Source organism: Zonotrichia albicollis, chromosome 6 (assembly GCF_047830755.1).
Source record: "Zonotrichia albicollis isolate bZonAlb1 chromosome 6, bZonAlb1.hap1, whole genome shotgun sequence".
NCBI lineage: Eukaryota > Metazoa > Chordata > Aves > Passeriformes > Passerellidae > Zonotrichia > Zonotrichia albicollis.
The window spans coordinates 8496371-8511832 of record NC_133824.1 but is presented as its reverse complement, the minus strand read 5'-3'; the positions used below and the strand labels follow the sequence as shown (position 1 = coordinate 8511832).

Here is a 15462-nt window from a genome sequence, read left to right as displayed (position 1 = left end):
ACAAGAGCTACACACTTGACAGAGTAGAAGCAACACACTTTCTAAAAGTTTTGAAATAAACATCTTTGCATGAGAAGAATGTCTAGCCTTCCCAAAAGGTTCTCTGCCTAGCAGACATAACCTGCTATTAATTGCTCAAGCTGAAGGCAGAGGGCTTTCTGAAACTCATTACTGGCATTACTGTGCCGATCTAATGTATACGAGCAGTAAATTAATAATTATTTGTTGACACTACTCAAAAAAACCTGCTTGAACCACTTAATTCTTAACTCTGAATTATAGAAGTAAATAGCAATATTTGAAATTTTTAATGTCATGTTTATTAATTGTTGTTGTTTTCCCATAGTACATTTGTCTGCATATTTCAAGGCTGTACAAAGACTTGCGTAAGTGCTTAATACCTATTAACAGACTAACCCACTTTAGTCAAGAATTGACCCCTCCTGCAACCAGAGATCAGATATATACCAGGAACATGAGCAAAGAAATAAAATAATGATTGGTGTTGTAAAAACCAGAAGAAAAAAATAGATAGGAAAGAAAACAAGGAAATAAAATAAGCATGTTCATTATGAATGTGACTGGTTATTGTGCCTTTTAATAGTGAAAACAGCTCTTTATAATATTGCGGCTATACTAACCATGAAGCAGATGAGAAGAAGAGTACCAATGCTGTATTACCAGACAGTCTGGGAACAGAAGGGGTTATATCAAGAGACGTGGCAAGTACCACTGGTAGGGTATGGGTGTTATTGGTGGGGTGCCTGACCCTACAAACAATACTGGAGTGGCGCTTGCTGCCATGGGTAATCTCCCAGGCACAGACAGTAATGGTGCAGACTCTGGCACCAGGGGGACATGGCTTGTGCTCCCTGCTGCCTGGGGACTTCTAGGAGCTACTTTAGGTGCAGGCATGAGCTAGAAGTAGTCTCCTGGCTGCTCTGAGCTGCGTATTTGATTCGCAATGGTTGGCTTCAGGGCGCCCAAGTGCAGAGATCAGATCTATCTCCTTTATTCTTAGATCAAATTCTTAGAACCTCTAAGGTTTGCCCTGGAATGAGTCTGGACTATTGATTACACAGAAAGAGTAGGCAGAGCAGTATGTATCTGCAGGGGGTAAAAAACCCTTCTTTGAGACCCCTTTGCAGCAGCCAAGCTGGGACAACAGCTGACAGGCAAGGGTGTAATAGACTCACTGGACAACAATGGTACTAGGGAAGGTAATAAGCATTATGCATGTTAAGGTTTATGCTAGCTATGAACTTCATGTTGGTAGGAAAATTGACACAAATAGTAAAGTGACATAGCTTGTACCTATTTGTCAGTCAACATAAAAAATAGGAGAGAAGGCAGCCATGAGGGAAGAAGCAGACGTACACAACCCTCTTCACCCACATGCTCCTCATCTTCCCTGCTAGAAGATGTATCTATGCTGTCAGTATCACACAGGCCTATTTTGTCCCAGAGCTAATGACAGTTCTGCATGAATGCAACCTTCTTTAAAAAAAAAAAAAAAAAAAGAAGCAAGGCCCAAACAAACATGCAAGTATGGTAACTTAAATGGATGAAGAGTCTCATCTACAAAAAACAGTGAATAACATCAGTTAAGAGGTGGAGAGCCCCTCTGTAGCCATGCCATACTCATCAGGTCTAATACTTGATCTAGGAGTGGTCATCACCACATACCTAATTTGTACATTAACTTAATTTCTCTTCAGAGGGTTCACAATTTTTCCCATGAAGAGTATAGTGTTTTCCATATTTATGACCATTAGGAAGGGCCTGTCGAATCTAACGGTAATTGGAACGGACATGGGCACTATTTCCATGCCTGTGGCAGCTGCTGCTTCGGTGCCAGTCTCATCCACCTTTACCACAGCCTTATGAATAGCCTGTGAAGAAACACACATTTGACAAGTCAAGGGAGTACAAAACTGGTCATCTAAATAAGAATGAGAGTTAAAGATGCCTGAAGAAATTACTGATAAGTAACAAGTGTCAGATGGACAAGTGTGAGTCCACTGCTTAAAGATAGCAAAGTTGGAGGGGGGGGGAATCAGAAAACTACATGCAGCACAGCTTTCTAGCCCCCAAGAGGAAAAGTTACTCTCCAGGAAAAGTTACTCTGGAGGGGCATGTCCCTGCTAGTGAAAACATTTGCTTTGTTTCTTTTCTTATTATTTGCATACGCTCATGGAGATCTGTACAGCTAGACCAAATGTTAAGAGAGTAAGACCATACTTAACTGTGTATTAGAAGTTCACACAGTTGAAAAAATAACATGAATAAAAACCTAAAATTATGTTTCCTATCTTCCTTCATGTTTTGGGAAAAATGGTAGCAAAGATCAATGGCCAGAAATGGAGGGTTAAAGCACAGAAACACAAAAGTTTGACCTTGTGAAATCAAGACACTGGCAGATCCTGATTTGCTAATGTCCACTTGAGGCCATGAGGGCAGTTGTTTTCTTCATTATACAATTAAGTTTGCCCTGATTGTGAGCTTTAAACTCTAGGTTAATTGAAGCATGATCTATGTAGCTTTTACCAGAGCCTAGCAGTAATTGTTAATATTCTTGAAGCCAAATGTTTGTAATAACTGCATTTTCATTTCTCCCAAACAGTTTAAAAGCAAGCAGTTTGTTTTTCCTCTTCCCTCACCTCCATAAAATATGAGCAGTGATACATCCTACAGCTCCCTACTTGCCCACAAGCAGGCTAAAGAAGGCAGACACAAACAGAAGCACCCAGTGGTGACTGTAACAACATGCTGCAAGAGGGTACCAGGGTGTGGATAGATAATGATTTGGTCATGTATGTTTTATAAAGTTGCCCCATGCAGGTCAAAATAGCCTTCTGAATTAAAAAATTACAGACTAGTAACTTGCTCCAACCCAATTGCTCATACAGTGCAACTAACATGGATAAAATACTCTGCGTGCCATCAGCTGTCTTTTTATGGAAGCAAAGCCTCTTTACATGAGTTTTGCACCATGAATAACTGTGCAGAAAGTGATGCAAGTATCAGTAACCATGAGCCCATAAAACAAAAAGCAGTATGACTTACCTGGGAAATTCTGTGCTGAGGCTGCCCAGTGATCCCAGAGAGGTCAGCCTTATCAGTGAATAGATCCATGATGCCCATTTTATATAAGATATCTTTTAGGTTATACGTCCCATAAAGCGTGAATTTTGGAAGATACAAATTTACTGAGCTGCCAGGAAAGAAGTACAAGAATACAATGAAACATTTGATCAGTTATCACAGAACAACATAGACTCATAAGAGGAAAGCTGATTTTGCTTTCTCCCTAAAGACATTTTGCCTGTAGCCTCCCTCTAGTCTACATAGGAGATGAAAATTTTCTGAAGTCAGTGATCTCTTCTGCAATCAGCTGGAAGCACCTTAATCATGAGCCATTACTGAGGAGGCACCTTGTGAAAAAGAGACTCCTTTAGGTGTCTCAAGCTGAGCACAAAAAAAATCCAACACATTCAAGTTCACGGAATGTTACTTTTGGAGAAAAAACTGGCCTTGTGTATTTGTCATATAAAACAGGACAGACAAAATGGAACTATATCCACTAAAGAAGCAGGACAATAGTAAGTAGTGATAGAAGGCATAGCAAAATAAAAGACAAAAGCAAATTTACAGAATACAGTTAGCCAATAGATAATTTCTTTCCTGTGTCAACCTCAGTGTCTGACTTACTCAGTTTTAAGTGCCTAGATTGCTGCTTTCCATAAATTAACCAAAGCTCTATGTTTCTGACTCATTTATCCTTGTTTTTCCCCATTTTTCTCATAAGTATCTAACAATTACTTTTCAAAGGTTAAGCCCAACATTTATGGCTAGAAGCAGCATAATGAGACAGAGGTTAGTGATAGCACTGACATTAGGTACTATTACCTGGTGAGAAACTAGGGCAGCTCTCCAGGGCTTTAGGTCAGGGAGATGTGGAGCACTTAATGAAGCTAACCAAAGAGAAAGACATCCAGTGGGCAGGGGGGAAGGAAAAGCCCATACCTCCAGCATTGTACAGCATCTAATGCCAGCTCCGGCTGTATCCATAAACAAGAGTGCTGTGGATTGATAACAGGTTGCTTGACCTCTTACTTCTCCCTGATTTCAGTCAGTGCTGATTGCTGCCATGAATGAGGGTGCAGCTATCACTGAATCCTCTGCCTTAGTGTTACCTAAAGGCACTTCTTCACAAGCCCTCACTTGCTTCCAGTACAGAGCAAAGGGAAAGCCACAGACACACAGGAACAATGCAACCAGGAATGGAGCAGTGGGATACGCTTTCCAGGAGCGAAAGTGAGGTTTTCTCTTTAGTTCAGCCATTTAAAAGATCTCAGCTGTCTGTACTGGTGACACTTCAGCACTGTTCTGTCAGCCACCAGAAATGAAAGATGTCCTTCACAACACTTCTGCCACTAATATCAACATCAGTTTGCAGACAGAGAAGGGACAAAGGTAGGTCACAGCCTTTACATTATTCCATATAATACTTTCATTTATTAACACCTCCCAGAGACTCCAAATAATAGCTGGTACAATCAATTGTATTAAAGATTAAAGGGGAAAGGAGGAATTTGTGTCGTTATTTTGTAGGAGGGAATGGTTATGATGAAAAATGGGGAGCAGCATGAAACAGACTTGTCTTTGACTGTCATTCTTTTTCATATTGTAAGATGGAGAGAGGAAATATAAATTCCCCCAATTGTATTTAGCATTCATCTTGATAATTGTAAAGGCAATTGTTTCTTTGGCAAAAATTATACCTAAGTATCTTGAGTCACCACCTTTTTGTCCTATAGTCACAAACCACATAGCTACTCCCAGAAGTTTCAAAACTGTAGAGGTGCACAGAGAAGTACATTGTTTTTGCTGGGTTTCTTTTTTGTTTCTTTTTTTTGTTTGTTTCTTTTTTTTTTTTGTTTGGTTTGGTTTCTTTTTATTGTTGTTGTTTTGGGGTTTTTCCTTTGTTGTTGTTTTGCTGGAGTTTTGTTTGTTTCTTTTGTTTGGCTTTGGTTTTTTTCACATATTGAGCTTTGCCTTCACAATTGCTAAATGGAAGTTGTTATTTCAGCATTAACTGCACAATTGCTGTTAATTTTAATAGGCAGAAATTAAGAAAGAGACAAGAAAAGAGGCTGAAGTGGTAGGAATACACTTGTAAATAGAAGGCAGAAAACTTCCCCCCAAAAAAGTGAGAAGGGGTCTAAGTCATAAAGGGCCTATTAAGAGCTGAAGATGGGAAACAAAATGCAGAAATTACAAAAGTCCTAATCTGTGAAGGTTTTCAGTGTGTGCAGTCCTGAATGTGAGAACACATGGACACTAAATCAGCCAGATCCAACTTAGGTCAGGAAATTTCTTCTACTGCATAAAGCAGAACTAAAAATTACATATTGATTTTGTATCATACCTCAGCACATTTGTTTCCTTGGCTACCATCTGAACCAAGAACTGCAGAATTTTACCTTTTTGTGACTAATGACGACCATCTTGACAAATGTTCACAAGACAATCTTTTCTCCAGCTTCCTCATTCTTCCTCTATCAGGCAGAATAAAAAACGCTGAAGCACCTCCTTTGTAATCCATTTGCACCACAGTGGAAGACAGCTGCTCATCATAGCCATGCTTGAACAGGCCAATTCCAAACATCATTGGGACTTCAACAACCTTGGTCCCATCCACAAAAAATTTGCTCATTTTGGTGTATTTTGGATCGAAAGGTTTTTCCCATTCAGCTTGAAATATAAGAGACATAGTAACAGGATATTTTTAAGGACATGAAACCATAGGACATATTATCATAGGACACATTCTTAGATGACAGAAACTGGTACAGATGGATCAGCTTCAAAGACAAACCAATTTGCAATGATCACGATCTTACTAAATACTCAGAATAATTCAATAGCAACACACAGTTGGTAAAACATGATGTAAAACTCTCCCTCAGATCTTACAGCAGGCTGCAAAATCCTTCATTTAGATGAGTTATCAAGGGTTATAACTTGCCCTTTTCCTGCATGATGACAGTCTTGAGGAGCCTGTAAAGTCCTCATATAATGCAGCCTTTATCTAAGCTCAAAAGAAGATTCTCTCATTTTCTTATTCCCAAACCAAAACAGGCTTGTAAAAGGTGACACAAGGGATGAATTCTTCAGAGAAATTAAGGGATTTGGGTTACTTGCAGAGAGGTGTTGGTACCTCACATTAGCTGATGATGTATAGAGTCATAAGGAGCTTAATTTTACCAGACTGCTGATCTAGGAAACAAAACAGCAACGGCAGAAAACTTTTCCACTGTCATCTTCACCATATTAAATTTTCAAAGGTTCCTCACTTAGTCATGGTGAAACAAACTATCCACATTGAAACTCTGAAAGGTTCTTATCCTCAGTGGAGACGAGTTTCAAAACCAAATTCCAGGTATCCACATCATACCTTTCAGAGGCTGAGCAAACTTTTTTAAAAAGTGGGAAAATGTGGAGTTTTGGAAAGTCTTTTTGTTGTTTTTATTTTAATTTTTAAGAAATCTTGTTGCTGTGTAGTACATTTAGCCTTCTAGAGCAAAACTAACATTTTTTGTATGGGCAAAAGTAGAGCTGTGACACTAAGTAAAATGAGTGGCATCAGGAAAACCATGAAACAAGATGCAACCCCTGTTGACTTCTGATTTCTACTTGAACACTGATTACTAGGCAACTTGTTACAAATGAAATAATTATTTTCTGCTGTTTCCACCATCTGACACAGCCTGCACTACTAAGTAGCTTTTGAAAAAGTGAAATGAGATTTCTTCAGTGCATGTCTTGGTCTCTGAAAGCATAGATTGACAACTGCAATGCTCTGAACAGGGAAAAGTTGCTACTTTTATACATTTCATATACTTTATATACTGCATTAATAGTGACTTCTATCATCAGATATATAACACACAGAACTTTTACAATGTTATGCTTAAGGGGCCAAAAAAAGCAGAATGAATCACAAAAACATGACTGACACCAGTCCTGAAAAACTTAAACATTTATCTAGCGCTCAACTCAGGGAAGACCAACTGATTTCAAGAAGAATTTTGCTTGAAAACTGTCTAGGATGTTAGGACCACTATTCTGGGGAGTGTAAACTTTGGCCTCTTCAGAGATCTGCTTAGGATAAAGCCATGGAGGGAAGAGGGCCCCAGGAAAGCTGGTTTGTCACAGCAATCTCATGCAGCTCTAGAGGCTGGGGGCAGAGTGGCTGGAAAGTGGCCCAGTGGAAAAGGACCTGAAGGTGCTGATTAACAGCAGCTGAACATGAGCCAGCAGTGCCCAGGTGGCCAAGAAGGCCAATGGCATCCTGGCCTGTGCCAGCAATGGTGTGGCCAGCAGGACCAGGACAGGGATTGTCCCCATGATTGTCAGCACTGCTGAGGCCCCACCTCCAGTTCTGTTCGAGGCCCAGTTTTGGGAGCCTCACAATGAAAAAGACATTGAAGTACTGGAGCATTGAGGGCAACAGAGCTGAGGAAGGCTCTAGAGAGTCAGTCATGTGAGGAGCACCTGAGGGAACTGGGGATTTTTAGGCTGGAGAAAAGGAGCCTGTGGGGGGGAGCCTCATTGCTCTCTACACCTGCCAGAAAGGAGGATGTAGCCAGGTCAGGGTCAGTCTCTTCTCCCAGGCAACAAATGATAGGACAAGAGAAAATGGCCTCAAGATCTTTCAGGGGAGGATCAGGTTGGACATCAGGATCTTTTTTTTCACTGAAGAGGTTGTCAAACATTTTAAAAAGCTGCTCAGGGATATGGTAGATTCATGATCACTGGAAATGTGCAAGAAATTACTGGCCTTGGCACTTAGTGCAAATAATTTATTTGATATGGTGGTGTTCAGTCAAAGGCTGAACTCAAAGATATTGGAGGCCTTTTCCCACCTTAATGGCTCTGTGATTCTCTTGATATTCAAGGATGACCTCCACCAAGCACAGGAGTGATCCATCCTAACAAAGGAGTCAGGTAAAAATTCCAGGAGGCCTGTGCAGATGAACAAGGAGCTCTTTGGTGAACTCAAACACAAACAGGTAGCCTACAGAAGGTGGAAGCAAGAACAGGTAACCTGGGCAGTATAAACAGAGATTTTCTGAGCTTCCAAGGAATAGATTAGGAAAGTTAAAGGTGTGAATTAAATCTGGCCAGGGACATTAAGGGCAACAAGAAAAGCTTCTATAGGTATGACAGTGATAAAAGGAAGACTAGGGAAAATGTGAACTCCCTCCAGAAGAAAATGGGAAGCCTGGTTACCCAGAACATGGCTGAGGTACTCAATGACATTTTTTCCCCCTCAATCTTTACTGGCAAGTGCAGGGACTGGGCGAATGAAAGTAGTCCACTGTAGAAGAAGGTCAGGTTCAAGAACATGTGAAGAACCTGAAGATGAACATGTCCATGGGACCTGCAGATCATGAGGGATATAGATGGAACAGCAATACCACTATCCATCATATTTGAGAAGTTATGGCAGTCCAGGGAAATTTCCACTGACTGAAAAATATAAATGAGAGCTCTCATTTTTATAAATGAAGAAAAGAAAAGAAAGACCCAGGAAACTACCAGTCTTTCTCACCTCTATGAGTGGCAAGATATGGAGCAGATCCTCCTGGATACTGTGCTATGACACATGGAAAATTAGGAAGTGATTGGTGACTGACAACATGACTTCACTAAGGGTAAGCTGTGGTAAAGGAAGATCAACAGATATCATCTACCTGGAGCTGCACAAAGAATTTCACACTGTCCCACATGACATCCTTAACTCTAAATTGGAGAGATGAGTGTGAGAAGTGGCCCGCTGAATGGATCAGGAATTGTCTGGATGTTTCCATTTGAAGGCTTGCAGTCAATGGCTGGTTGACCAAGAGGAGATCAGGGATGACCAGTGCTCCTCAGAGGTTGGTATTAGGACCAGTGCTGCTCAAGATCTTTGTTGGTAAAGTGAATAGTGGAATTGAGTGCACCCTCTTTGAGTGCAAGTTTCCAGTGACACCAAGATGGTGTGGTTCTGTTGATATGTTGTAAGGAAAGAATAACCTCCAGAGCTAAGGGATGCTACCCAGACAGAGAGGGTGCCATGCAGGGAAAGTGAGACAGGCTTGAGAGGTGGCCCCATTAGAACATCATGAAGTTCAACAATGCCAAGTGCAAGGTCCTGCATGTGGGTTGGGGCGACCCCAAATATAAATACAAGCCAGGAAAAAAATGGATTGAGTTGAAAGCAGACCTGAGAAGAAGGACTTGGTCCCGTAGGTTGATGAGAATCTCAGCATGCCCCAGCAATGTGTGCTTGCAGCCCAGAAAGCTAAAAACATATTGAACTGCATAAAAAAGCTGTGGCCAGCTCCACTTCTGCTTCACTCTGGCAAGATCCCACCTGGAGTACTGCATTCAGCTCTGGGGTCTCCAATAAAAGAAGAAAATTGATCTGTTGGAGTTTCTCCAGATGAGGGTCATGAAAATGATCAAGAGGTCTGGAGCAGCTCTCCTATCAAGACAGGCTGAGAGAGCTGGGGTTGTTCAGCATGGGAAGAGAAGGATCCAGGAAAATCTTAGAGTCCCTTTCAGTACCTAAAGGGGGAAAGTACCTATAGAGGAAAAGTACCTATAGAGGAGGGAAGACTTTTTATACAGGCAGAGAGTGATAGGACAAAGGGGAATGACTTTAAATGGAAAGAAGGCAAATTTAAATTTAGATTAGATATAAGGAAGAAATCCTTCACTGTGTGGGTTGTGAGGCTGGAATAGAGAAATTGTACATGCCCCATCTACAGTGATCAAGGCTAGGTTGGACAGTTCTTTGAGCACTCTGGTATAGTGGAAGGTGTCCCTGCCCATCGCAGGGGGATCAGAATATAAATGATCATTAAGGTCCCAAGCCATGACTATCAGTAAACACACAGATTAGACAGAGATGATATTCACTAATACTTTCCTCTTATTTCAAAGGCACTTTTATTCCTAGTTCTCACTTCTATCTTAGGGGATACCTTTTAGGCACCTTTCTTATGTGCTTCACAGCACTCAAGCAGTAAAATGAAATTCAAAGTATCCTTTGTCATTATGATCTTTACTGAGGCATGAAAAAGGATTGGTGTAACATAGTGGAATGACATATCCTGTAGGTCAGAGCCAGGAAAATATTCCCAGACTTTTGTTCTTGAAGAAGGAATTCTGTACTACGCTACACCACGAAAAAAGTGTCACCAGTAATGTGCAGGGAAGTTTGTAATGGACAAAAAGAGGACAAGCACCTGAAAGTATGCACTGGTTACACAGCTAAGTGAGGTTTAGAAATCCTCTCAAGATTAATCCCAGCTCTACATGATTAACCTACTCTTGATCTCAAGACTAAAAATATGTTATTATAGTTTTGTGATTAATGCTATTTAATCCATTTGCTTTAAAATTGGTGAGATAAAACTGAAACTCCATCACCTTTAGAGGAGCTAGGAAATCTTTGCCATTGTAAACTGAATATCTCTTTAAAAAAAACCTAACAACCCTTACTGTTAGAACATGTAAAAATTAACTGTAATACAAAGTCATCTTTAATATAAGGTTTCTTGGGCTTTTTGCCCCCATTTTGCTACTAAATCCATTGCTCATTTTTCAAACACCTTTCAGTAAAAGAAAAATTGACAGGTTTTTTTGCCTGTTTTGAAAGATGTACCTGATGCTTAATAGAAGTATAAATGAAAACATTATTTGAGATAAACAAGTAGGTTTTCAAGACAACTAAGAAATATCAGTCATCTGTATTTCAATTAGCTCCATTTAGTTGTGCCAAATCTTCAGACATTAATACAAGGAGCAGAGATGCAGATGGAAAGCAAAACAAAATAGAAATATAGTTCTTAATTATTTTCAGGGGAAGCCTCACATTGGAAAGTGCAAGCATCCAGGTTCTAAAAGGATAGCTTTTCTTTTAAAAATTTATCTAATATGCCAGCTCCATTTCAATTAAAAAGCTTGATGATATTTTTATCAGATAAATTACATTATATTATTTTTCTGACTACAAATACTTTGCTTTCAGCATATAATCTGTAAGAAATAGAAAGTTTGAAATAAGATGCAATATCTGTTATTAGACCACTGATTGAGCCTTACAGCCTTGATCCTCTTCTTCTCATTAGATCAGAAGTCTGAAAAGCTCTGGGAACATCTGAAGACTGTATCTAAGCAGACTGCACAAGTTAATTAAGAAAAACAAGCTTATTGTCAATAGGCTTGTATTTGATACTGGTGGGTCCATCTCTCCACTGGAAAATATTAGAATCTGCAAATCAAAAAAAAAAGGTTGAAACCTATGCCTCTAGACACACCAGGACTACAGACAAGCTATCCGCAAAGGCATAGTTAGTAAAAAAATAAGGAGACCATGAGTGTGAAACTAATGCTATTGTAGGTTGTTTAGTTTTCCATACATAAACATACACAGTAACAGCAAAACTGTTCTCTAAACATATTCTGTTTGATGAGACGCTAATTTTTCCTTTAATAGCATTATTTGCATTTAACTCTGAACTTGCTGAACAAAAAAACCAGCTGGATTGAAATTCACAGAAATGGATCTCAAGAAAGTGCTTGAATCATAGTAGACTGTATAGGATTAGATGCTTTACTGCCTAGAGGTGCCTTCCTCAACGTGTATTTCACGCAATTTTCTGAGGGAAAGAAGTTCATATATTAAAAATATGGGAAAATTTGCCATACATTTTGCTAAGAGTTATCAGTGTCAAGTAGAACATAATTTCCAATAGCTTTGTTTCTAATTAAATACAAGTGAGGACAAAAAGGGAAAGATATGACTCCACCTGCAAAACCATATTGCAAAAAATGATTGAGTTTAAAACTGACCTGAGGAAATAATTTATGGAGTAGAAGAACATGATATGTATAACTTACCGTTAAAATAAATATAGCTAATAAGGAGAATTTCAGTAAGTGGATCTAGGTTATTTATGAGGTCCCTGATTTTTCCATTTGTTCTTCTTGCTACATATTCATTGATCTTTATCTGGGCTTGACTAGACTGCTTGAAGTTCATAGGATAAGCTTCTCCTTCATAGAAGTTTCTGAGATTACTTAAAAATCTTTCTTGTGGCTTCAGTCGATCAAGCACAAACAGAACATTTCCCATATTCAACTGTAGCCCAGCATTCCTTCTGTTTACCACTTGCATGAGTTGACGATAACCTTCATGTATCTCATTTTCAGAAATCTGACGAGGGTTAAAGCAAAGGACCCTAAGAATCTGTGTCAGGGTGTCTGATCTGGCACCCAGAGTCAGCATTGCAAAGGCGGTTGAGATGCTCAAAGGAGAGAAGAAAACGTTTCCGTTGTTTTCACGAGAAGAAATATCTTTGTAGAAACAACATGCAAATCGACAAACACTGTTCCTTACATTCTGCCATGGCATATTTTGGTTTTCTTGTGCTCTTGGGTTCTGGTTTCTTACCCCTTGTGGATAAGGCTCATAGCAGTAACTGTTGGAAAGGATTCCAACAAGTAAAAAACACAGGGAAACCAACATCTTCATATTTCTCTGATTCTGTAATAGAAGAAAAGTTACATTTGCTTACAAATCTATTCACCTTGTGTTTAGCAATACATCAATCCCTTCACTATACAGAGTTAACTTAGCACCAGTGACTCCGAGATGTTTGAATTGGGGGAAATGAGCTTTCTATTTCAAGGAAGCAGACTCTGGAAAATTGCTCAACCTACTGAAGAGGTTATGAAATAATAAAAATTAAAGTCAAAGAGGGATGAGGTAATTCCAAATACGCCCTCATTAAAGTTAAGCTACAATTCATTTTAAACTGTTTTTTTTCCCAATATTCTGTTTTCAATGTGGCTTTAAGTGATGAAAGAGTCAAAAGCACAGGTTTATAGAGAAGAAAGTAAGGGAGACAGTCAAGGCTAATCAGTTAAATTTAGAAATTTAACTGATGAAAAATCAAAGCAGAAGAAAAGCACAATATACCTCTTCTGTGAAAATTAAAACATACATCTTTGACTGTGCTGCATAAAAACCCATATGCAGGCACCTAAGAGAATGCAAATGCACTTGTCTATGAGGAAGTGATGAACATTTATGGTGATATCATAAAGCTTGAGCAGTTGAGCACAACTAAAAGAAAAAAGCAACTTCCACAAAAATAACGAAAGAAACAGCAATCAGGATGTTATCAAAACCCTGAGAATACAGTGCTGCTTACAAAGACAGGGAAAATGAGTAATACATAGAGCACCGAAAGGAAATAAGTGTGCCTGCTGCATACAAAGGCATGCCCAGCCCAGTGACTGAATCAAATCACCTAAGAACAAAATTTGGAAAAAAAAAAAAAAGTAAAAAAAAAATTAGAGAAACTCTAGAGTAATATTGTATTTATCATCAGAAAGAAAGAAAAGGCTGATTTGGCGTAGAAGTTTACAATGGTTAAAAGTGAAGATGAGTGAGTAAATTCTGGAGGAACAAAGACACTAAAAAAATACAGATAGAACAGGAAAGCCTTTTCCAAAGCATGGAAACCATTCATTCCATATCTATGGCAATACTTTCACCTCTAGAAATTAATACTGTATTACAATTGGTTCAATAACTTCTGTCAATAGAGAGAAGTAAAGCTGTGGAATATCCAGAAATCCAAAACATCCTCCTGTGATATGTCATCATTTGACCTACCAAAACTTTTATAAAACAAACCTCTCTCTAGGAGAAAAATATCTGAGGTTTTTGACTTGCACTGAGAATACAGCCTCTGTGTTGTAAAAGCTCTGAATCCTTATCAGCTCCCACCATGATCCCACATTTTTGTTCTCCACTTTCCATCGTTTGGTTTCTCCAAAACCCAGAGAACTCAGAATGCTGATCTTGGCTTTAGAAATAGATGCTGTAAATACTCCTTAATTCACACTCTGAATATCATGGTCATGGAAATACTGCTATGGCTAGGAAGGGCCTGAACCCCTGACAAACCACTTTCAGACAGTGCACTTTCATATGTAGAACATGTTTAAATTCAAGCTCTGATTTGTTTGTGACTTCTCCCACCATCACTCATACACTAATTCTTTTACCCAGTTTCTTTTTTTTAATGCTCTCCAGATGCTTTAGAGAGCAATCCTTAAGACCCCACTTTCATTTCATTTCATTTCATTTCACGCCCTACATTTGTTATTATTATCAATGTACTTAATTTAAGACACTTAGAAATGCAGTTTTCCTAAGCAGAGTCATGCTGTACGAATGTGCCAATCTCACAGAGGACTTTTCTATTTAAAAAAACCCAAAATCATAATTAAACAATCCAAGAAATTTTAGGCCAAAACTTGAATATGAACATAATAATTTCTCAGTTGAACATTCAAAAATTTTTCTCCTGAATATAATTTTTGAACATTTTTCCACATTAAAAAAAAAACCCAAAACATTACTTACAGTGAATTCAAAAGGGTCCTGTTGTATTCACCAGGTCTGCACAGGTCCTTGCTCAGTTGTTTATGCTGCTGAATACAAAGCAGGGTATCCTCTAGTAAAGGTTAAGATCATCTAAGGGCCATGACTCACACATTATAATTTTAGAGATTAGTATGATGTCGAAACTAGTTTTACTGGACACTTTACTGAATATGTTTTACACGTGACTTATTATTATTCATGACTATCTGATCACTCTGGTTAGATTCAAACCCATTTTCCTCAAACTGAACCTACTTTTTCTTAATATCAAACACTCATACACATCTCAGTTGCCTGAATCTACTATTTTATGAACAAGTTACAAGAAGCAGCAACTACAGAGAAATACTTTTAACATCATTTGCATAATTTCCAGAATTTCCACTAGCATTGCTGCCACTAGGACAGGAGGGCAAGACTTGATGCACCAGGACAACCTGAATTTTTGTGATCTACCTTGCTTTGTCTCTGCATATCCATGGCAGGGGCTGATTGTCTCCAGATGAAGCCAGTGATGATTCTAATAGGTGCAGGGCTTAGAACAATGTTGTGGCACACCAGCAAATGCTGTCAGATGTGTACCTGGCTATCCCCTCCTAGACAGGGAATCCACTGGCAGCAAGAGCTGTGATATTGACTCCTGGGTCACTTGTATGGCCCTGTGCCCAGAGAAGAAGAATGCAGCTGGGATGCCATTGAATGTAGGTGATTGCAGTTACAAGCATGGCCTGGGGACAGGGGGTGGAAGCCAAGGAACATGGGTGTTAAATAGAGCAAGTCTTTAGATCAGCTTACTATCTTATAATCTGAGATGTGGGGAGCAATCCCCTCTGATCGTGTGCCAAGTTCAGCTGGGTCACATCAGACAGCCTGGTATCCTGTGCTCAGCTCTACTCCTTGGTGCAGGATGACCAAAGCATCATGGAAGGGAGCTCTGGGGACCA

The 15462-nt window shown here is 39.3% G+C and overlaps 1 protein-coding gene across 2 annotated transcripts; it reads right to left on the bottom strand.

Annotated features, from left to right (window-relative positions):
* Positions 1–344: 344 nt before the first annotated feature.
* On the bottom strand, positions 345–14649 carry LOC102068558 (alpha-1-antiproteinase F-like). Of its 2 annotated transcripts, XM_005483186.2 has the most exons (5): positions 14498–14649; positions 11959–12604; positions 5487–5757; positions 3067–3214; positions 345–1892 (listed from the first exon to the last, which is right to left on the bottom strand). In XM_005483186.2, exons 2-5 carry the CDS (start codon positions 12590–12592, stop codon positions 1704–1706), a joined length of 1242 nt encoding a protein of 413 aa, XP_005483243.1. In that variant the 5' UTR covers positions 12593–12604; positions 14498–14649; the 3' UTR covers positions 345–1703. The 2 variants fall into 2 exon arrangements, with proteins under 2 accessions (XP_005483243.1, XP_074398248.1); XM_074542147.1 differs by lacking the exon at positions 14498–14649 and having other exon boundaries at positions 11959–12701.
* Between the last annotated feature and the right edge of the window lie 813 nt (positions 14650–15462).

Coding starts and splice junctions, on each gene's coding strand:
- LOC102068558 (XM_005483186.2), bottom strand. CDS start 12,592: ATGAAGATGTTGGTTTCCCTGTGTTTTTTACTTGTTGGAATCCTTTCC. Junction 5,758..11,958: donor TAGCTATATTTATTTTAACG/GTAAGTTATACA, acceptor TTATATTTCAAG/CTGAATGGGAAAAACCTTTC. Junction 1,893..3,066: donor CTCAGCACAGAATTTCCCAG/GTAAGTCATACT, acceptor GTTTCTTCACAG/GCTATTCATAAGGCTGTGGT.